At 41.8% G+C, this 24,132-nt stretch overlaps 1 protein-coding gene across 1 annotated transcript in view; it reads left to right on the forward strand.

Annotated features, from left to right (window-relative positions):
- Nucleotides 1–5,020, forward strand: part of GLI1 (GLI family zinc finger 1) — a 112,934-nt gene extending 107,914 nt beyond the window's left edge. Inside the window, exon 12 of the mRNA XM_063427409.1 lies at nucleotides 993–5,020. Within this exon, the coding sequence (XP_063283479.1) occupies nucleotides 993–3,445 (2,453 nt within the window). The 3' untranslated portion in view covers nucleotides 3,446–5,020. The remainder of the gene's footprint in view (nucleotides 1–992) is intronic.
- Nucleotides 5,021–24,132: the final 19,112 nt, after the last annotated feature.

Raw genomic sequence — 24,132 nt, forward strand, 5'->3', positions numbered from 1 at the left:
TGAGGACCTCCAGCGTCAGATAATGGACCAAAAGTCTGTTTGGATTCTGGAAGCCCTCTAGTGGCTGCCTGGTAGACAGCCACAGAGGGCAGACTTAGAGCTGCAATGTGAACATTGCAGTTTCTCTGGAACTGCAATGTTTAACATTGCAGCACTAAGTGCAAAAGGGTCACAGAACCCAGACCACTTCAATGAACTTAAGTGGTCTGGGTGCCTACAGTGTCCCTTTAATTCAGATGGAACATAATAGAATTCCCGTTTGATTGAGTTGTGTAGGCTTGTACCTTTTGCTATATTTAGATTGTTAATTTAGAGTTAGACATACTTTTTATTGTCATTTGTAATTGCATTCAAGGTTTTCCTTTCTTTTAAATTTTTCCTACATAGAGAATATACATATGTAAAATAATCTAATAATTATATATAGAATGTGCTACTGTGTCATGATGGGGCCCACAAGGACTGAATTTTTTTACTATCTCCCCTGCATTATGTGTATACTTAAATAAAGCACTTGATACCTGTTCGATTTTTCCTAAATCTTGAGATTCTCTTGCCCTTTCTATAAAGCTGAATATATATACACTTTTTAATATGTTTTTTCTTATGCAAAACAATATATATATCATATTACTGTTTTAACTAAAAATAGCTGAACTGTTTAAATAAAAAAATATTAAAAACAACTTAAAAGGCAATATTTATACATTGTGTGTCAGCTAGGGAACATAATTTAGAACGAAATGTATTTAGACATCATCATGTAATGTCAGGTGAGCTAGTAAAACAAATTACATATCATATACAATAATTAGTGGACTCCTATTCTGTTTCAATGCAATTGTGTGAACAGTTAGTGCAGTTAGTTTACTCATATGTAAATACAAAATTAATTAAGGCAGAGAATTCATACTTTATCCATCAATAGGAAATATAGGGCTATGTCAGCTATGGTATGTTAGTTAATTAGTAATCTTTGTATCTTTATTTAGGTCATCAGAATGAACTGGCAAACATGTGTGGTCCACTTGGAATGACCCATTCCCACCACACTATGGAATTGTCTGCAAGTGAGCATATTAACCAGCTTAATGATCGACGGAACAGTACCACCAGCACAATGAGCTCAGCCTACACAGTGAGTCGGAGATCTTCAGTTGTTTCACCTTACCTTTCCAACCAAAGGCCTGGTGATGTTGGGAGCATAGCAGAATCATATGACCAAAGTTCTTCAGAAAATACTAGGCATTCCGGTGAAGCTGTACGTGCAACTGGACTCCCTGGCCTAACTCCAGCACAGCATTACAGATTAAAGGCTAAATATGCTGCAGCAACTGGCGGTCCACCACCCACACCTCTTCCCAACATGGAGAGAATGAGTGGAAACAATAGGATGGCATTCATTGGCAATGATTACAGAGGGTCTTCCATCTCTTCTATGTTAGCAAACAATGGTCAGAGAAGACATAGTAGTAATGAATATCACAGTTATGGTACTGGCATAATGCACCCTGCTCAGGCACCAGGTGCTGGCATAAGAAGAGCTAGTGATCCTGTAAGAACTGGGGGAGAAACTCAAGTGGGGCCTAAAGTTCAACGCTTCAAGAGTATGTCAAGTATGAACACGTCAATGTTAGGAAGACAGAATGTTGGCTTGCAGCAAGCATATGGAGGTTCTGATGCCAGCTTACAGAGGAATATGTATTTCCCTCGACCTCCAAGCATTAGTGAAAATGTTTTCATGGAAACTAGTGGCACAGATGGAGCTTCTCACTGCAAAGAGCATAATATGATGATTTCTAATGAGGTTCAGCAATATGTAAACTACCAAGGTCCAGGATCTCAAGTTGTTGCTCCTGGTAACCAGATGAATTTCAACCCCCAGCTTCAAAGTGTAGATATGCAAAACCAAAATGTCTATGCCAACTCCACCAGAGCTATGGGCAGTACACACTTAAATCCAGATAACCATGCAGTGCAGAGTAGTGTTTTAGGTAATATGGATTATAACCAGTGCCAACTTTCAGCTCACAATCAACCTTTCCAGAACCCCAGGCAATTGACCAACAGCTCAAACATGCCTGTTCAGTGGAATGAAGTAAGCTCGGGATCAGTAAATATGTCTTCTAGCCAGGGACCAAATCACCAAATAATACAACCAAATATGCCAGCTGGAAATCAGTGTAACAATCAGTACACTACACCTACAGAGCCAGCCAAGCAAGTTTGCATTGGAAGCAATAATTCATGTCAGCAAGGGGTCTTTGCTAATAACCAAAGGTATAACCATTTGGGTCAGGTGCAGATCAAACCAGAACAACAGTTCCATCACACTATGCCCTCAGTAATGTCCTGTCAGAACATGAAAAAACCCTCAATGCAGCAGCATGCTTTTAACCAATCACAAACAATGGCTATAGCTCCTGCAGATGTCACTTGTGATTACCAAGGACAGCATGATGCCCAGCAGAATAGTCCCTTCAATGTTGGTCTTAATCCCAGCATGCTTAGTCCCCAGGGTCGTAGGTCTCAGACACCTATGATGCAAGTAAAGGAAATGATGGTTAGAAACTATGTCCAGTCTCAACAAGCACTAATGTGGGAACAACATCCAAAAAACCTACCAATGATAAACAGCACAGGAGAAGACGTGGATACTGCCCAGAGCCATCATAGAAATACACCTCATTCCCAGGTATATATGAGTCCCAAGTACGTGAATTACCAAAGCAAATCAGTACAAAATAACCTAATGAGCCCAAATTCCCAAGATGGACAATCAATTCATGCTAAAGTTATAAGGAGTCCAGGTAGTCAGTGTTATAATTTAGATGTGGTACCACATCCACCCTGCGGTCCCAAACCTTTGAGCAGGCAGCACAGTATATCCAGCCAGTCAACCTACATGGGAAGTCCACCTCATCTCAGTCCATCTTATTCTTCTGAATCCAGTCCTAGGAGATTGGGCTGTCTTCCACCAGTCCACTCTCAACCGGAAACCAATGACAATGCTGCCATGATGTATTTCCCAATGCAAGAAATGCATCATGGGAAGGTAGGAATGCACAAACTTGCTCCTGAAATAAATCACAATCAAAGCAGTTGCAATAGACAGCAACATGGCCAATACAATTCCAATGTAAATTTCCTAAAGACAGATGCAATGCCTTACACAACTCCATGTCCAGTCTCCAACCCGTTGGACAGTCTGGATTTGGAAAATACTCAGATCGATTTTGCTGCCATTATAGATGATACTGACCATTCTTCAATAGTACCAAGTAACTTAAGTCCAGGTGGCCTACCAAGCTCTTCTCAGGTTTCCTCGCATCTGAACACACCTCACAATCCAGCAGCAATGGTTCCAAACATGGCTGTAGGAGATCTGAACTCCATGTTGACTTCTTTAAGTGGAGAAAACAAGTTCCTTAACACTATATCTTGAGTAATATTGAAATGAACTGAATGGAACGTCTATGACAACTGCCCAGGTCAAACTGATCTTACATGGTGCAGAGCTTGCCTACAATTCTTAGTTCTCTTTCAAAATTCTAAGATATATTAAATTGTATGCTTCAAAAGAAAAACAAGAAGTTAAAAGCACACTTGTCTATTTCTCTAGAAAACTGCTTCATAGAATCACTATAAATTCTTCACTTTATTGTGACATTTTAAATGCTGACATTTTTTGCACATATTGGTTGAATTACAACCCTATTAATGATTGACTAGATAAATTGATGTAGAAGCCTTGGGTGACATAATTTAGAAAAAAATAAATAAAACAACTGAATGTAGGTTAATGATGACCGTAATTTGGTTAAATGCTTCAGTAAGACCATGTATAACTTTGCAACAGGACACCTCAGTAGAACACAAGGGGACAGTAATGGTACTGTAAATACATTTGTCTTTACATGAAATACTTTTATAGATTTGCTTTTTATATTCCTCATACTCAATATTTCTTATATTCCTCATATTTAAAAGCTGTATAGCTACTTACTGTTTTGAAACAATAGGCAGTTTGTCATTAACTGTGGCCTTCTGTGATCAGGAATGAAATTCAATATGTAGAAATGCATCCAGTCCCTCAAAATAGTGCTAGGTGTAAGCTTACTTAAATAACAAATGAATAACAATACATGAAATAATAAATGTGCCTTTCAATCTATGTAGCGTACAATCAGAAAAATATGACATATTAGTCTTGCCCGGAATTGTCGATTGGTAAAAGATAAACTAAACCCATCCTTGGTGGTGAAAGGACTTAATACCTAATGATTTTTGGAATGTCTACAGTAAATGCTGATTTCAATGCATATTTTGTATGTGATTAAGCTAATGATATAGAACCCAAGAGCTTTCACAATAGCTCCTACATTATGTAACATTCATACATAAAATAGCTAAAAACAGTAAGAATACATCCTGAATATAACTATCTGAATTAGTATTTTTTTTTTCTTTCCTATCCACTTTGCAACTTCCATTATCTATTTTCATTATCATATAGGTCTTCTTGCAATATTAGATTTACTATATTTGAATCAGGGTGCTTTATGATGTAAAGAACGTTTTATATTAAGGCATTACTGTCCTTTTAAGGTTCTAGATCTTTATTCCCTCTATTCACGTTTGCTACATAAATTTCACTGAAAAACATGGGTACGAGATAGATTTCTATCACTAAGTCCTGAACATTTAATATATATTGCTTTCAATCCACGGTACAAATCAGTTATTGGAAGTATGCTGGACTTCCATAATTTCATCCTACTGCTGCCCCGACTATAATCTTCCAGCCCTATAATTTTTCAATAATATAGTATCGAAAAGTACCAAAGAACACATCTTCTACAAAATGTCACAATTTTTAGCCTCAATTATATTTAGTTTGTAATGTTTTAGCTTGACAAAAGAATATAAATATATGTATAAAGTTTAGAACTTATGACCAGTTCCAGAATTTGAAATATCTTTTGTATTTGTACTTTACTTACTAAAGATTGAAATGATAATGTAAAAAAAAGTAAAAAACTAAATTGTCTATTTTTGAACAGCTCAAAAGGAAGCTTGTAAATGATATTTTGTGTTTTGTACAGTGTGTATTTTTATATATGTAAATTCATTTTTGCTAGCATTTTTCATAATAAGACAATAAAAAAAGAATTATTCTTATCCTGGTTTTGTTTTATATCGGTTACATTTCTATGTACCAGACATTTAGAAGGGGAGGTTAATAAAGGCAAAGCAGCAAAATGCTAAATGTTGAGACAGCCTATTGGTTTCAACCAGTGAACAATTGCATTGTTAACAATCATTCACAGAAGCTTACATGCATCATCCATTCCTGACATCAATTCGCATTTTGTTTGCGTGATGCATTGAGTGGCATGTTTGCTAATCTTGTACTTACAGCACTTCTTGGTGGTGGTGCTGCTGCTAATAATTAATATTGTCAATGGTGTTCAAGTGTTTCTGGTGGCACAGATGGACATTTTATTGAAGTCCTAGAATTTATAGTCATTAGATAGGTAGTAAAATATTTTGAAACACACAACAATTAAGCCCTGCACTGCAACTCCCACTACTCCCACAATCTGGTTCTTTGGCTGTGCCAGCCATGTGGCAATGCCGCCTACTGTCTGCTGGTGCAGTCAGTTAATCACTAGGACACTGAATTTGCACGCTGGATGTCCATTGCCAGCTAGGATTGAAGGAGTTGCCCTGGGACAGAAACAGGTAAGTGGATCGTCAATTGTCCACTTACTCCCCCTTTCACAATTTTCCATCTATCTTTCTCTTATTTCTTTTATCTTTTTAAACCACTTAATTTCCAGTCCTCCTGCAAGCAAAGTGTTTCTTGTTTCTCCCCTCTGATTGTGAATGTGGTGAGGCAATGCATGCTACCGTTCATCAGCGTAGCCAGTTAATCTCTAGGGTACTCTGAATGTACGCTCCCCACACCAAGGACTGAAGGAGAGTTAAAACTGGCATTAATTGCTCACTCATAACCCTTTCTTTTTTTTTTGTTGCTTGTGGTGGTGGTGGTGGTGACTGAAATAAAAATATATTTTTTTGTAATTAAAAAAATTGGGGGCGGGGCCTGACCGCCGAGCCGGATGGACGCGGGGCACCTCGGCTCCCCGAGGAATCCCTGAAAAATCAGCCCAAAACAACCCCATCTCGCCTGAAAAACCTTCAGCACTACTAAGAAGGCAAGGGGACCTGAGCAGTAACCCTCGGGGCGGCCAGTGGCTCTCGTACTGCGGCGACGCCGACTGAGAGGCGGGCGGGATTGTGGCCTGCCGTGAGGCCCTGGCGGGGGAAGCGGCCGATCCCCTGCACTTGGTCCGGCGGGACCTCTCGCTTGCCTGCAGAGGGCCCCGTTCTCCCCCCCTGTGGGCCGGGGTGGTTATCCTGGACCCCACCGGGGAAGTAAAGATCACCATCACCCATGACAACTGTACAGGGGGAAAAGTCTAACCTGAGACCGCATGACAGCAACCAAGATGGCCGCCATGCCTACTACAAGCCACAACATCGGAGCAATGGCCGGGCGCCATCTGGAAACTGACGCTGATAAATACACAGCGTACTGAAAGCGGCCCGCTGGCAACAGAGACCATCGGATAACCTTGAAAGGTACATACTCACCACGCTGGCTTAGCTTGTTTCCAAGAGCAGAATCACAGCATCCAAAACAACACCTCCCACTGTCACCGGCGGGTATGTGGGGACTATAATCGGAATCTGACCCTGCCGCAACACAGCGGAGCTATGGACACGGGGCACAAGCGCTACTCCCAACCCAAGGCTGGTATCAGCGAACACACTCCTGGCCGGCAGGTACCCAAGCATTTCACAGCGTGAAACACAAGGAACTTGATCACAACCAGGAAGCCAGCCGACCAAACACAGCTGCAGGAATGACCAAGCGACTGCCAACCCCATACACCTAAAGTTACAACAGATCACTGTGTAATCTTTATTTGAAAAAAAAATTTGAAAAAAAAAAAAAATTCAAATAATTCTCACCTACATTTTTCATATTCATTAAAAGTGGTGGTTTGTTTCTCCCCTCTGACTTTGCCTGTAGTGTGGCAATGTCTGCTACCATCTGTAGGCGCAGCCAGGTAATCTCTAGTAACAATTCACCTTGCTGCTTTCATCTAAAAGTCCAAATATCTAAAGTCACGCATAATGACACTAGGGAAAATGTGTTATTTAGTAAAATACTTCTTTGTGCGTTTATGTAAATATTAAAACATGTTTATTGATAATTATTTAAAAATTGCATTATTAATTAAGTGTAGATTGGATTAGCTGTATTAGTAGATAAGATGCCAAAATACCAGAGTATCGCAGAATGCAATGATACCTTTTTTATTGGACTAACATAATATTTCAAAGACAAGCTTTCGAGAGTTTTCCTTTCTTCCTCAGGTCTGAAAGTTCGGTACTGTGACAAGAAGCCCCAATCCAAGATCTTTCATGTTGAAAAAATATATATAATTATGAATAAATTTGTCACATTTGTATTTTTAAGCATTTTGATTTTAAAGTCCTGAATGGAGTGACCTTTCTGCATAAAGTGGTGTCCAGCTGGTGTGCAGTAATGGTATTCTTCAAGGTGTGCTATGGAGTATCTGTTGTGTATTCATTCTTTCATTTAATTGTTGGATGGTTTCACCAAATTCACATCCCTAATCATGTTTCCTGCATTCAGTCATGTGTACATTTCTTGATGTACAGGAGAATGAACCCTTGATTTTATATGTTTTACTGCAGATATGTTTGCAGCATTGTTTTACTGCAGGGTATGGGCCTGTCTTTTCTGTGGGTAGTTTCCTACTGAACATTTGTTGCAAATTAGGTGGTTCTCTAAATGTCTGCATGGGGGGTTCAGGAAAGATATCTTTAAGTACCTCATTCTCAGTGAGCATTGATTGTAGATCCTTGATGTCAATATTCAGTAGTTAATAAACATTGCCAAACTTTGCCAATTCAAAAATGTATGTGAATTTGTAGCCACAATCATATCAAGATATCATACATGTGCAATGTTTTTTTTTGTTTTTTTTTTTCAGCTTGGTTCTTCTACCAAGTCCAGAATGCATTAGGGATGTCTACAGGAAAAAAAAAAGTTTTGTTTCAATACATTAATTATTGAATGTCAAAACAAATTTTGTCCGAAAGCTTTCTCAAGCAAGCTTTCGCAACCATCGACAAAATGATAACGGCCCATTATTCCATACAGGAAATGAATAAAGGTAGCAAAGTTACAAGCCCATATGGGGATACACCCAGGGCCAGTGCAAGGATATGTGATGTTCTAGGAAGCCTCTAACGCTCCACTATTGGTGTGACATCACATGAACCACACCCTATTGATCTATATTTCTATCTCTTCTCTCTCCTTACCTTGCTATCTATAAATTTTATCGTATTTTCAATAACCAATTCTCCCATCATAGGACAGATTTACAACTCTCTGGAATAGTTTTTTGTGCTACTTTAATCTCTGTATTACAGTTATCTTAGCTTGTTTGTTTCATGGTGGTCAAAAATGCTTTACTCCCGGAAGCTTATACCTACAAATTTTTGTAAGTCCATTAAATTGTATTCAAAGATACTACAATACTTCACTATTTTGCACCTCCAATAACACTTTCTGTGCAAACATGCCAACAGATTTTGGTGAGGAATTCATCCAGCAAGCTGTACTGTTCACCTTCTCTATGTGGTTCTGGGTGTGGCACTAATTGGGTGTTTCACCATTTGACAAACAGGGAAAGATATTTTGTCTCCCAATGTGTTTTTTCACTCATTGGTGAAAAAGTTTTTGGTTTTTTTTAGATGCTTTTTGTTCACAGTAAGAGGTGTGTTCCATACCTTCATACCTGCCAGAAATACAATACATAATGGATACAGATGGATGAACAGACTAACAGATCAATCGGTCATTAAATCTATACAAATCAACACAGATGTAACTGTGTTATATTTGTTTATATGTGTGTGCATATATGGACACACACACACATATATGAAAATGTGTTTCTACTTACCATCATGAGTAGATCCTCCCCTTCCCCTTAAGACAGGAAACTAGGAACCCAATTAAAATAAATGTATAAGTGTCCCCTCCTATCCCCCTGACCCTCAGTCTTAGTAACCAGCAATATCCTAATCGTTGGTTCCTTGTGCTGCCATTGCCTATGACCAGGAAAAGAAAATTATGGCAAGTTGGAATACATTTTTTTTTTCCTGGCCATATCCATGGCAGCACAACAATGGGTAATACCAAAGCAATAACCAAGAAAGGGAGAGACAAAAACCAAAACCCAAGGTAAATGCCAAAAAAAAATATATTGTAAGAAAATAAAATTCCAAACCACAGTGCAAATAGCAATTAAACCTTATGTTCACACACGGATAGAACAGTTTTATCAAATGTATCGTAGCGGGATCTAGTGAGTATAGAGGATGTAGCAAATGTGTGCATACGGGCTGTAGCGTGTGTGTAGGTGACGTAGTGTGTGTAGGGGTTGTGGAGAGTGTGTGTTTAGAGAATGTAGTATGTGTTTGCTTACAAGGAATGTAGTGTGTGCATAGGGGATCCAGAGTTTGTATGTCAGGAATGTAGTGTGTGTAGGTGGTGCAGTGTGTGTGTAGGGGATCTAGTGTGTAAAGGACCCAGAGTGTGTATAGGAGATCGTGTGTGTGTGTGTGTGTAGAAGATTGAGAGTGTATATAGGGATCCAGAGTGTGTATAAGTGTGTGTGTGTGAGTAGATTAGATGATCCAGAGTTGGTTAAGGGATCTAGCATGTATCTGGAGCGTAATGTGTGTAGTGGTCCACTGTGAGGGGTGCTCTAGTATATAAATATATATATATATATATATATATATATATATATAAACAAAAAGTGAAGGGAGCACACTAGGACTCTTCTCAGTGGAAAAAACAAGTATTTACTGTATCAGCAAGTAATACATATTCTGTGTAAAATACAAAAATTGACGTTTCGACCCTTCTTGGGTCTTTATCAAGGGATCTAGCATGTATCTGGAGCGTAATGTGTGTAGTGGTCCACTGTGAGGGGTGCTCTAGTATATATATATATATATATATATATATATATATATATGTATATGTATATATATAAATATATTCGATAGTCCTTGCACACTAACTTAAACAATTATGTCACCGGGTGCATTCTTGAAGCCATTGCCAAGAAATATAATATATATAGTAAGAGGCTTGCACTCATGTATTACGTGATGTATTGATGACGGAGCCACGGATGGGGGCTGAAACGTCGTTCAGTTTTTAATGAATATACAATAAAGGAGCTTTTTTCTACTTCAAAAAAACGTGAGTGCAAGCCTCTTACTATATATATATATATATATATATATATATATATATATATGTATATATATATATATATTTGTTTGGACGTATTGTATGTGTGAGGGGCGCAGTGTGTTGGATGTGCTGTGTGTATGTGTGAAGGGTGCAGCATGTGTGTGTGTGTGTGAGGGGTGCAGTGTGTGTGAGGGTGTTCTTATCTGCCGTCACACTCTTTGTTTCTAATTTTCTTTGTCTGTTAACTCACTGAGGGTTATTTTATATATATATATATATATATATATATATATATATACATATGTGTGTGTGTGTGTGCTGTGTGTCTGAAGGTACTGTTTGTAAGGGTGCTGTGTGTGAGGGTGATGTTAGAGTGAGTGTGTGTGCTGTGTGAGGGTGATGTGTGTGTGAATATGTTTGGGACTGTGTGTGTGGGGGAGGGGGTAGATTTAAATATTTTAAATATATATTTAATAAAAAAAAAAACTTTATATCCCCCCTCCCTTCTTACCTTTAGCCTCGGAGGGGGGACCGTGCGACCATCCCTGGTGGTCCTAGTGGTGAGTGAACTCTAGCCTGTGAGGCTAGATTTCACTCTCGTGAGATCTGAGCGATGCCATGGTAACCGCGGCAATGCTCCAATCTCGCGAGAGGAACCCGGCGGAGCTGCAGGTAAGAGCTCCACAGGGTCCTCTCTCCCTCCCCTGCCGATGGCCGTATTTCACAGCCCCTGTGGGCCAGTGAGGGAGATAGTGCCGGCCCTGCATGGGTCGAGAGGGGAGATCCTGTGATCTTCCCTGCCGACCTCTGCCCACGGCCATCGCGGTCCACAGGCATTTGCCAGGAATGCCGATGGCCAGTCTAGGTCTGATTGATGACCATAGGCAACAAAGATATTCTTTGTTGCCTGCCAATATGAGAATATCGTCCAGATAATGATAGATCACAATACCTTTCTTTCTTAGTTCTGCCACTAGAACCACAAGAATTTTAGAGACAGTCTAGCGGGCTGTACACAAGCCAAAGGGTCTGAACTGAAGGTGGTACTTTTGGAGCTGAACAACAACAGAAACATGGAAATAGGCATCCATCCTGTGGATCAATAGACATTATTCACTGCCCTGGGAACATCACCTTTAGGATACATTGTACGGGTTCCATTTTGAATTTTCGAATCATATTTAGTCTGTGAAGGTCTAGGATTGGGTTCCATGCTTTCAGGGCCAGTGCAAGGATTTTTGGGTACACAGGCGAAGATGAATTTGATACCCCCCCCCAAAAAAAGCATCTTCACCTGTGTGCCTTTTGTTTTTTAACCCCCTTTTTAAAATGTCTTACCCCCTTTAGTGTATCTTATCCCATATCGTACCCCATTGTTTTATACCTCCCTTGTGTATCACTTACAACCCCTCTTTGTGTGTCCTACTCCCCACAGCCCCTTTATGCGTCTCCTTCTCCCCCGACCCCTTTTTCTCTTTAACTCTTCCCAGCTCCTTTGAGTGTTTCTCTTTCACCCCCAGCCCCATCTATCTCCTCCCATCCCCTCTGTGTCTCTTTTTCCTCCTTTCCAGCCCCTCTGTGTCTCTTTCACCCCAGCCCCTTTGTATTTCAACCCCCAGGCCCTTCTGTGTTTCTCTTTCATCCCCAGCCCCTCTGTGCATCTTTCTCAGCCCCAGGCCCATCTGTGTGTCTTTCTCCCCACTCATGTCCCTCTGTGTGCCTGTCTCCTCACTCAGGCCACTCTCCCCTCCAGGTCCCTTAGTGTTCCTCTCCCCTCCATGTCCCTTAGTGGTCCTCTCCCATTTAATTTCCTTAGTGGTCCTCTTCTTGTTCCTTAGTGGTCCTCTCCCCTCCACTTCCTGTCCATTAGTGGTCCTTTCCACTCCATGTCCCTTAGTGTTTCTCTCCCCTGTCCATTAGAGTTCTTCTTGCTTCTCTCCCCTGTCTCTTATTTACCCCATCTCTTAGTGTTCCTCTCTCTCCCTTACCTGTCTCTTAGTGCTCCCTCACCCTTCTTAGTGTTTTAGTGTTCCCCTCAACCCCCTCCCCCTTAGTGTTCCTCTATTCCCCCCCCCCCCCACCTGCCTAGTGGTCCTCTCCCCTCCCTGATGTGCCTCTCTTGTAGTGTGGCTGAGTGGGACGGACCACAGTACAGAAGCTTCAGTTTCCTGTACCCAGCTGGACTGACAGGAGGTGCTCTCTCAGTGAGCACTTCCTGTCAGTGTGGCCAGGTAGAGGAAACAGAAGTTCCTGTACCGCAGTGCGCTCCGCTCGGCCATGCTACACTGAGTGACTGATAGGAGAGAGCGCTGTGCGCTTCCCTCCAGCAGGGTCGCTCTAATCTAGTGCCCCCCGGGCCGGTGTCCCCTAAGGCCGCCTGATGGATGCGCCAGCCCTGCATGCTTTTTTGATGAAGAATAGGTAAGAGTAAAATTATTTTGCTTCTTGGGACCTGTGTGATGATGCATGTGATTGAAGAGATAAAAGGAAAAACTGCAAATCTCTTTTTTCTTTGCCCGTGGGCCATTTTGTCATCTGAAAGCTTGAGGAGAGCAATTGAACTCCAGACAATATCCCCTGCAAACAATGTCCAGAACCCATTTGTCTTGAATGGAATAGGAATAGGAGTAAACATGCTCCTGCCCTGCCTGGCTGGGAGATGAGGCCATCAGAAAGCTCTAGGATTCTTGTTGGAAGAGCTTCCTCTCGATTTTCCTCTTCTGGATGAAGATTGGCCATCTCTCCAGGGTTGAAGTCTGGTATACCCTCTGCCAGGACAATATGATTTATTTAATATTATCACTAAAGGAAGAATAATCTGATGATCTTCTGTCTCTGAAACATCTCTTTGGTCTGCAGTTTTGGGACAGGAAAGTTCTCCTTCCATCTGCAGCTCTCTTTATAATTTCATCCAGGTGTTTCCGAATAACATCTTGACCTGGAAATGTAGAGAACATAGGCTGTTCTGTGATTAAGCATTGGCAGCCCGGCATCTCAACCATAGGGCCCTCCTAACCAAAACTGTTAGATCCATATTCCATGCTAGTGCCTTAATCATGTCAACAGCTGCTTCGGAATTAAAGTCTGCAGGCAATTTTATGTCTTGAAGGCTCTTAAAAATATGTGCTCTGCTTCTTCTCTTTTTAATATCTTCTTCAATAGATTCAATCCATAGTCTCAAGGCTCTGAATAAAAATGCTAAGGCCACTGTTGGTTGAAACCTGTGTCTGCTGCTATATAGTCCTTGACGAAATTTAAATCCATTCTTTGGTCCATAGAGTCTCCGGGGGGAGACTGCATTGACCACCGGCAATGCGATACATATAGCTAATCTGACCACAGCTACATCAACTTTTGGAGCATAATTCAAGGATGCAGTGGCTGAATATTCAAAAGGATGGAAATACGAAATTCTACTCTGAGCAGAAAGTTTATTTTCAGCCTTGGCCCACTCATCCATAATGAAGTCTTTAATATTATCATAGAGTGGAAAAGCTATCGTCCATTTTCATAGAACTGTTAAATGTTCACTGGAGAATGGCTCTACAAAGCTCTACAAACTCTGGAAATCAGATCAAAGCTAGGATCCAATAATATAGTTGCCTTAGGGGTATCATCCTCTAAAGAGAACTCTCTTCTATATACTTCCAAATCCATATGATCATCTGTAGATTCTTCATCTGAAAATCCACCGCATTCAGCATAGCAAAGTCTTCTTAAGTCTTCGTAAGCATTCTTCATAAGCCTCTTTGAAACAGCCTGCGTGATGTATCCCATAATATTTGTGTCACATCCTGTTCCTAGCTGCGGATCATTCTGGCTATGGCTTCTGATATCCAGTACTCTTTTTACAGTTCTTGTTTAGTTTTTCTTGTTTTTTCCGGTTTTCTATTATATGTTTGGTTTTCTTTATGCTGGGTTTTTCTGGGTTAATTCCTGTATTCTGTCCCGGGAATTCCCAGTCTCCAGGGTTCCTTTAAATGTTTGTTTTATGTTGCCACACCAGTTTATTTTCCATCATTCCTTTTGTTTCAGTTGGTTCCTGCAGGCAGATGCTTCAAGTCATCTGTTCCTTTCTTGCAGGTAAGTGCTATATGTGTTTCTTATGGTTCTTTTAGCATACATTAGGCAGAGTAGGACCTGCCAGATATGGGGTACATTGGCGTTGTTGGCAGGCTTATGCAATGTATGATCATATAATGTAACTAAATCCCCATGATTTTCATATATAGTACTTAGTTATTTCTCCTCTTGTTTTGCCTATCATATCATGTCTTGTTTTAGTTTGTATTCCCAGTCCATGTACAGTCCTGTCCTGCCCATGTTATGTCAATGTTTCCCTTATGTATTGTGTACATGTTCTGGGTTTAGCTTCCTATCCTTCTCTGGTTCTGGGTTCTACTAGTTCTGTCTTGTTTTCATGTTTGTTGACTATCCTAGCCTTGCCTTGTTTCTGTACTGGATACACTCCTGCTGCAGAGCCTCCCTATTCAGCTCCTGGGAGGTCTGCTTAATTCCAAGCTCCTAGTTCCTGGGATCCGCATAAGCTGCATCAGGGTTCTGGTATGTGGCTGCACAAACGCTGGTGCTCAACACCAGGTGGCGTGCGGTTAACCTGCAACAGACCCTGCTAATACACCTCCACACTGTGACTCCTACTCTGAACATCAGGCACTGGACCGCCACCCTGACAATTTGGAGCAGTGGTAGAGGGACCTGCTGCTACATTCAGGTGGAGGGCACAGGGATGTTTCCCTTGCAAGACACTGTTGTCACACTTCACATTAACTCTTTTTGGGTGACTTGCTCTTAGAGGATGTAGATTGCCTTTTCCCCATTGAGCTGCTACAGTAGGGAATATATATCAGCAGAAAACAAACATCGACCACAACACCGGAAGGCCACCCACCGCTGGCGACGGACGACCACCAGGCCCTTCCGCAACGCCCAAAAAGATAGAGTCCCGGCCTCACTGTGGCCCAAGGATGCTGACCTCGAACAAGGCCTGGAGCTGGGGATGGGCCTTCCACCACGCACGACACCTATCCACTCACCGATACTCCCAGGTGCCCATTGCCAGGATGCCCAGCAGAGGAATCGTCTGCCACAGGAATTTGAGCCCTGAGCACCTCACACCAAGCACGATGGACTGAACGGCAGAGACAGAGTACCAGTTAACTCCCTAAAGAAGATTTCAACCCCTTGTCTAAGCAATCTGCTGTTTATTGCCAATGAGCTGGTGCATTGATTGAAGGGGGACATGTCACCTCGGATCCACTGTCAACAGTCATTTCATGTCCTGCTTGACTAGCCCTTGCATGATTGTTGATGGTTTGCCAAATTACCGTGCCTAGAATCAGCACAGTCTGCAATGTTCTTGTCCCTTATTCTAGTGTATCCTGTCATGTTGTTACCTTATGTTGCTACAATGGAGGGGGGTTTTAGTAATCACACCAGCCTGCATAGTAAGCTTGTTTTAATGCCAGTTCTGTTATTCACACTTACCCTAGTACCTGACCTACATGCAGCATGGTAATTTACACACCTTATACAACATCGTAAAGTTCACAAAGGGCAGTTTAGCCTACCGTCCTAGGCTACAGTTATATTATATGCCTGCATTTTATACTATCCAGACCCTGACAATAATCACTACGTCTAACGCACCTCACGAGTCTACCAGCTATATACGTATATACCAAACCGTTTTTTGCTTTTGCTTGTCATGACACTGTTTATTATGTACTATCTCATTCGCTTGTGCCTGCTGTCGTGGCAACACAGGCTTGTTTGAACATCTAAGCACTACAAAAAGATTGACAAAAAATAAAAATAAAAAAAGTAAACCAGATGAAACGAAAAGCATGAAATATCTAAAAAAACTTTTTGAGAAAAAGAAAAAAGAATATATCGCATTGTACCTTTATGTAATATAGAACAAACTTACCAAAACAGGTGTTGAAAGAGAGATCCAAAAAATCCACCAAATAGTAGCAAATTATTATAGACATGCAAAAAAAAAACGATAAATAAATACCTAAGTATGACCAAATGTGATTTTAATGCCTAAAGAAGATGCCGTGATGTCACCGATAACATCAGTGCTCTCAGACGATTTTAAACTACTGCGCATATGGTTATTGGAAATCCCGCTCATACACATCATCATGATTACCATAACCGTTTGCTTATGCGCAGTAGCAGCAGCCGAGACAAATGAAGGCTTACAGTGTTCAGGAGGTGAAAATAAACAGGGCGAAAAGAGTTAAGGAAGACACACTGGACCACCAGGGAATAATAAACAAAGATAGAAAAGAGAAACTTTTTTTTGGATCAAACAGGTAATAAAATGTAAATGAATCAACCATGCCAGCATGATGGAGGGCGCACACAGGGCACACACAGGACATCCATATACTTGCTACTCCTGGTCAATAAAGGGGAACTTTAGGTGGTCCCTTTTACACAAAGTCATGAAGCTTCCCAAGAAAAGAGTCTGATTTCACTTGGGACAAGCAGTAGCAACCCCTAGATAGGCCAGAAAAAATAATAATGACAAAAGAAAAAAAGAAAACACTGTCCTATAGGGCAGTGGTGTATCTTGGTTTTGTGCTTCCCTAGGCAGGACAAAAATCAGACACCCCCCCCCCCACGTGCCACCCCCACCCAACCCTTCCCTACTGCCCTGCCTTCTAGCTAACTACACTAGCTAACAGAAACACACACTCACTAACAGACACACACACACACTAACAGACACACACAGTCAGACACACACTAACACACACACAGACACTCACTAACACACACACTAACAGACACACACACTCAGACACACACAGTCAGACACACACTAACAGACACACACAGTCACACAGTCAGACACAAACACTTAATGACACACAAAGACACTCACTCACATTAACACACTCACTTTTTTTTTTAAATTAAACCCCCCCAGCCTCCTAACCTTTGGGAATGCTGGGGGGGGGGGTTCTCCCATTCCCTGGGGGTCCAGTGGCTGCTTGGGTCCTGGGCTGCTAGTCGGGCGGGTGGTGACAGAGTGAGGCTGGGAGCCGGAATATGATGTCAGAGAGCTCAGGGGAAAGTGCTCCCTCGCCAGCGCTGCCCGACCAGACTGTTAGCTGCCAGGCTAACAAGGCATTTGTCCTGGGCTTGGGGGCGGCTTTTTTTGCCTTCCCTTGGAAAATGCCGCTCAAGGCAAATGCCTTGTTTGCCTCGCGGCTAAAACGTCCCTGCTATAGGGGATAGGACAAGAACAAAAAAAACTGAGGGTCAAGGGATAGGAGGGGTACTTATACTTTTATTTAATTAGGTTCTTATCTTAATGGGAAGTATGAGCTATCAATTGTTGTGCTGCCATGGATATGGCCCGAAGATATATAAATATATTTTCTAAATATTTTATTAAATCTTTTCATGTGACAACACTGAAGAAATGACACTCTACTACAATGTAAAGTAGTAAGTGTACAGCCTGTATAACAGTGTAAATTTGCTGTCCCCTCAAAATAACTCAACACACAGCCATTAATGTCTAAACCGTTGTCAAAGAAAGTGAGTACACCCCTAAGTGGAAATGTCCAAATTGGGCCAAAGTGTCAATATTTTGTGTGGTCACCATTATTTTCCAGCACTGCCTTAACCCTCATGGACATGGAGTTCAGCAGAACTTCACAGGTTGCCACTGGAGTCTTCTTCCACTCCTCCATGCGCCTTGTGCTCCCCCACCTTCCATTTGAGGATGCCCCACAGATGCTTAATAGGGTTTAGGTCTGGAGACATGCTTGGCCAGTCCATCACCTTTATTTTCAGCTTCTTTAGCAAGGCAATGGTCGTCTTGGAGGTGTGTTTGGGGTCGTTATCATGTTGGAATACTGCCCTGCGGCCCAGTCTCCAAAGGGAGTGGATCATGCTCTGCTTCAGTATGTCGCAGTACATGTTGGCATTTATGGTTCCGTCAATGAACTGTAGCTCTTTAGTGCCGGCAGCAATCATGCAGGCCCAGACCATGACACTCCCACCACAATACTTGACTGTAGGCAAGACACACTTGACACCATCTGAACCAAATAAGTTTATCTTGGTCTCATCGGACCACAGGACGTGGTTCCAGTAATCCATGTCCTTAGTCTGCTTGTCTTAAGCAAACTGTTTGCGGGCTTTCTTGTGCATCATCTTTAGAAGAGGCTTCCTTCTGGGATGACAGCCATGCAGACCAATTTGATGCAGTGTGCGGCGTATGGTCTGAGCACTGACAGGCTGACCCCCCACCCCTTCAACCTCTGCAGCAATGCTGGCTGCACTCATACATCTATTTCCCAAAGACAACCTCTGGATATGACGCTGAGCATGTGCACTCAACTTCTTTGGTCGACCATGGTGAGGCCTGTTCTGAGTGGAACCTGTCCTGTGAAACCGCTCTATGGTCTTGCCCACCGTGCTGCAGCTCAGTTTCAGGGTCTTGGCAATCCTCTTATAGCCTAGGCCATCTTTTTTTCAGATCCTCAGAGAGTTCTTTGCCATGAGGTGCCATGTTAAGCTACCAGTAACCAGTATGAGAGAGTGTGCGAGCGATAACACCAAATTTAACACACCTGCTCTCCATTCACACCTGAGACCTTGTACCACTAATGAGTCACATGGGGTGTACTCACTTTTGTTTGTTTAGACATTAATAGTCTGTTGAGTTATTTTGAGGGGACAGCAAATTTACACTGTTATACAGGCTGTACATTTACTACTCTACATTGTAGCAGAGTGTAATTTCTTCAGTGTTGTCACATGAAAAGATATAATAAAATATTTACAACAATGTGAGGGGTGTACTCACTTTTGTGAGATACTGTATATATATATATCACTTATACTTCTTAAAGAACCTTTCTTCTTCAAGAATGCATTCATTTGTCAAAATGCAATGATTTTCCTTTTAATGAAACAATCCATCATTGAGCTTTTGTTTCTTCACCACTAGGTGGAGAAAGAATACCACTCTTTATGATAATATTATTCAGAAACAGTGTATAGAAAATTGGTGCATTATGATTACTCATTCAAATGCAAGTATGTAAGATGTAGTTGAGAGGAAACATAGCAGTGCACACCATCATACGATCCAATATCATAAATGTGCATTAACATTTTGCATCAATGGGTAAAAAATACACCAGAGTACAAAATGCCAGTGTTGGTTAAACAAGAGAATTACTCAGTTGGAAAAATGCTAAAGATCTTCAGAATTCTCAATATATTGGACATTCCGGCAGTGGGTTGAGGTGCTTACTATGGATGTATGGACGATAGATAGACACAATCATCGTGTTTTGCTAAGCAGTGTAAATAACAATTCTGCTGCTGAACTCTGTTGTGGTTAGAAGGCAGTTTAAAGGGACACTATAGTCACATGAACAACGTTAGCTTAATGAAGCAGTTTTGGTGTATAGAACATGCCCCTGCAGCCTCACTGCTCAATCCTCTGCCATTTAGGAGTTAAATCCCTTTGTTTATGAACCCTAGTCACACCTCCCTGCATGTGACTTGCACAGCCTTCCATAAACACTTCCTGTAAAGAGAGCCCTATTTAGGCTTTCTTTATTGCAAGTTCTGTTTAATTAAGATTCTCTTATTCCCTGCCACGTTAATAGCTTGCTAGACCCTGCAAGAGCCTCCTGTATGTGATTGAAGTTCAATTTAGAGATTGAGATACAATTATTTAAGGTAAATTACATCTGTTTGAAAGTGAAACCAGTTTTTTTTTTCATGCAGGCTGTGTCAATCATAGCCAGGGGAGGTGTGGCTAGGGCTGCATAAACAGAAACAAAGTGATTTAACTCCTAAATGGCAGTGAATTGAGCAGTGAAATTGCAGGGGAATGATCTATACACTAAAACTGCTTTATTTAGCTAATGTAATTTAGGTGACTATAGTGTTCCTTCAACAATTCATAAAATGAACTAGCGTGTGTTGTAGGCTAGCTTTTCAGCATAAATATTTCCTTATCACAAGTGCTAAGAAAGCATTACACCAAGGAAATAACAAGTGTAAGCCACTCTCCGTTGAGGCCCTGAAAGTGTTAAAATTACTGACAGCGCTTACTAAGTAAGTGTGTAGCATTTCCATTAGTAAAAGGGCATTTTCAGCCAGTGAAACCACAAAGCATTTTACTGTATACCAAATAGTATTGTGTTGTGGTTTCTAAGGTTTCCTATAGAGCTTCCTGGACGGAACCCTATATAAATTGGCATCACAGCTAAGTTACGCCAGTTGGTGAGCAGCAATTATAGCAGAACAAAACTTTGGCATAACTTCGCTGTGGTGCCAAAAAAAAGTATATCAGGCTCTAGTTAACCAAACCCAATCTTCCCAAATTGCTAAAGCCTACTCCCAGATACTACCAACCTAATTCAACTTATGAATCATACAGAGTTTCCAAGCATTTATTTTCTAAATGACTTGTACTCCTTAAAGCACTGGGGTTCTGTTTAATTAAACCGCTTGTCTAGCATATCTTTTTTTGTAGTTAAACATTTTCATTTCCAGTTCTGTATAAAAGAAACTGTCACAGTGTATGCTGCCAACCCTTCCCCAAGCAGGTATTTATTAAGTACCTGTGGAAAACTAATAAAGTTTAGTTATCATCCTTCAAACAGCGAATTGTGATGAAAAGAAAATCTATTTGCAAAAGTCAGGCCAAAGCCATAAAGGCAAAGGCAATTGGTACCCCAAACTCAGCTGCTTTGGGTTTAACAATTGGTTTGTCAACTAACCACACCTACCGGAAAGGTAAATTAAATTACCATTTCAAGCACCACAAAGACATCTCTGATGTAGTGGTTATGGTTCCAATAGTGCTCTAGGAACCATCCCAGAGAAAGTAGTCAAATCGTTTAAGATGGTTAGACAACTTACCTGGATCCCTCCAGGCACCCATGCTCTCAGTGGTCTTAATGTCAATAGAGTGAATAAAGTTTTTACCCCTACTCCTCTCCTTGAGCATGGAGCTGAGAAGCACTATACACGTGTGTGATACTATTTCTCCACCATTACACTTTTCCCTCGCAATTCTATCCTTCAGAATGCAGGAGGTAACAAGCCATGAGCCCAGGAGGGATGCAGGAATCCGATGGAGCAAACTTCGCTTTGAGGGAGATGAAAAAATATATGTACTATTGGAGACAAAGTTCTTAAGTTCTGGGGTATCTGCTGTTGATGAATCTCAAAGAAAATATCCTGGAGAACCGTGGATGGATCAGAATGAAACAAAGAAATTAATAAGCTTATTTATTTATTAAGGCTGGTTACATTTATAGTGCTTGTGCTCCCACCGACTATGGACCAAGTCAGCGACTGTAAAGACCCATATTTTATTTACCCCTGGTCCCCCTGGTTCGGCACTTTCCATAGAACCCAACGCTAGCTCACTGGCAGACGTCCGCATGGACCAAAACCGCGAATAGACTTCAGGGGGACTTAGCCGCGAATGCCCTGGAACTATTTTCGGCATGAAAACTCTGCGGTTCCCGGTCGGTCACCCAGAGGCACTTAGCCGCGATCAGGGCTGGCCTTAGGCCTTTAGGCGCCCTGTGCGAAAAATCTTCACAGTGCTCTCCCCCCCACCCGTCATCCATGTATAGTGTGTGTGTATAGGAGTGTAGTGACTGTATAGGGGATTTAAATGATTTAAAAACAAATATTCATTCCTCCTTTCCTGTTGTTACCTAGTTGGGAGAGGGGCATGCTGATCTGAATCTCGTCTGCCCCTCCACTGGGTACAGACCATGCGTAACTGTCTTGCAAGCACAGGGACTTGCAGTGCCCTGTGGTAATCTGCAGCAGCACTCTGATTATCCCAAGCTAGGAAGACAGCTACTTATGGTCTGCAGTCAACAGAAGTGCAGGCCAGAGGTGCCAGACTGCCTCCCCTACATTACAGAGGAGCAGACACTATGTCACATAATACTGTGAGTGGTTTTGCTTTGGAGCTCTGGGTTATACTTATTTACCTTGACCTCTTTGAAATAAAAATTTGTAGTAATGTGCTACTTCTCCATTTATCACAGAGCTCCACAACAATAAAACTCTCAGTAATGTGGAGCTCTGTGACAAGATCATACACTACACAACAATCCAACTCTAAGTTATGTGTCTATTAGTGTATCACCAAGCTCCCTAACTATAAAACACAGAGTAATGTGCTCCACTGTAATACACCTCACTATAATATGATGTAATGTTTGTGTTGTCTGTGTATGTGATAGGTGATAGGTGTGATGACTGTGTGTGATATTTATGCTATATGTTGGCTGTGTGTGATGTTTGTAATGGGTGTATTAACTGTGTGTGATATGCGTTTATTGGTTGTATATGATATTTGTGCTGTGTTTATTGGCTGTGTGTGATGGGTATTTAATTCAGATAAAAATATGCATTTAGGCCTGTGTGTGAATGCAAGTGTATATTTTTGCAGAGTTATGTGCACACAGTCCCACAGTCAGATGCACACAGTTATACATACACACTGTCAACCACCACATGCACACAGACGCAGGCAGATAGTCACATACACAGGATCAGGCAATAAAATAAAGCAATAAAATAAAGGTTTGGGTGATTAACCCTTACTACTCTATTTACTTTGCAGCTGCAGCTGTGTTATTAACTATATCATTTTAACTACATAGTGTGGATCTTTTGTCATGCCTAAGCCTAGGGTGCCTGCCTGTTCCCCTACCTCTGGAGAGATGGATACCCCACTTGCCCTAGGGGAGACCCCCGCTACCTTGGGCTCCCCGCCCAGTTGGTGGACCTGTCTTGCCACGCTGAAGGGGCTCAGGCTTTAGCGCTACAGCGCTGAACTGATTAGCAGCAGGGTTGATTACTATTCTCAGGTGAGTAACCGTGGCAACATACTGAAGGAGCTGATTGTTAATTACAGCTGAAAACTCAGACACTGAAAAAGGAAGGGTTGCTGTTTAAAACAGCAAAGAAACCCTGACAGTACCTCCCCCTCAACGACTCCCCCCATCTCTGCTGGTGGGTCCGGGCTTCATGGGGAAGCGGGCGTGATAGGAACGAAGCAGGGATGGTGCATGGACATCAGAGGCTGGAACCCAGGAGCGTTTCTCTGGACCGTACCCTTTCCAGTGCACCAAGTATTGGATCTGTCCTCTGAAGACGCGTATTTCATATTCCTCATGATTGTCAACCAGAACAGGACGTGGACGTGGCACTGAGGTGGTGTAACTATTACATACCAACGGTTTCAAGAGGGAAACATGGAATACATTAGAGATGCGCATATTAGCAGGAAGGTCAAGTGCGTAAGCTACAGGGTTAACCCTTCGAAGTATACAAACGGGCCAACGTATCGGGGTGCCAGTTTTTGTGAGGGAACACGGAGCCGTAGGTTGCGATAAGACAGCCAGACCCTCTCTCCGACTTGATAGGTAGGTGCAGGAAGGCGTCTGTGGTCGGCCTGGAGTTTGTAGTTCTGCATTGCACGTTGCAAAGAGTTCTGAACCTGCACCCAAGTGGGCAAACTCCGTGGGCAAACTCCGCCCAGGGTAGCAGATCAGACCAGTTGTTCTGGTGGTCAGAAATGTAGCAATGCAGACACTGTTCCAGTGTTTGGTTAGCTCGTTCCGCGGCACCATTGGATTGCTGGTGGTAGGCCGAGGAGAAGGAAAGCTGAATTCCCATTTGTGTACAAAAAGCTCTCCAAAATCTGG

Source organism: Pelobates fuscus, chromosome 1 (assembly GCF_036172605.1).
Source record: "Pelobates fuscus isolate aPelFus1 chromosome 1, aPelFus1.pri, whole genome shotgun sequence".
In the NCBI taxonomy this organism is placed as follows: Eukaryota; Metazoa; Chordata; class Amphibia; order Anura; family Pelobatidae; genus Pelobates; species Pelobates fuscus.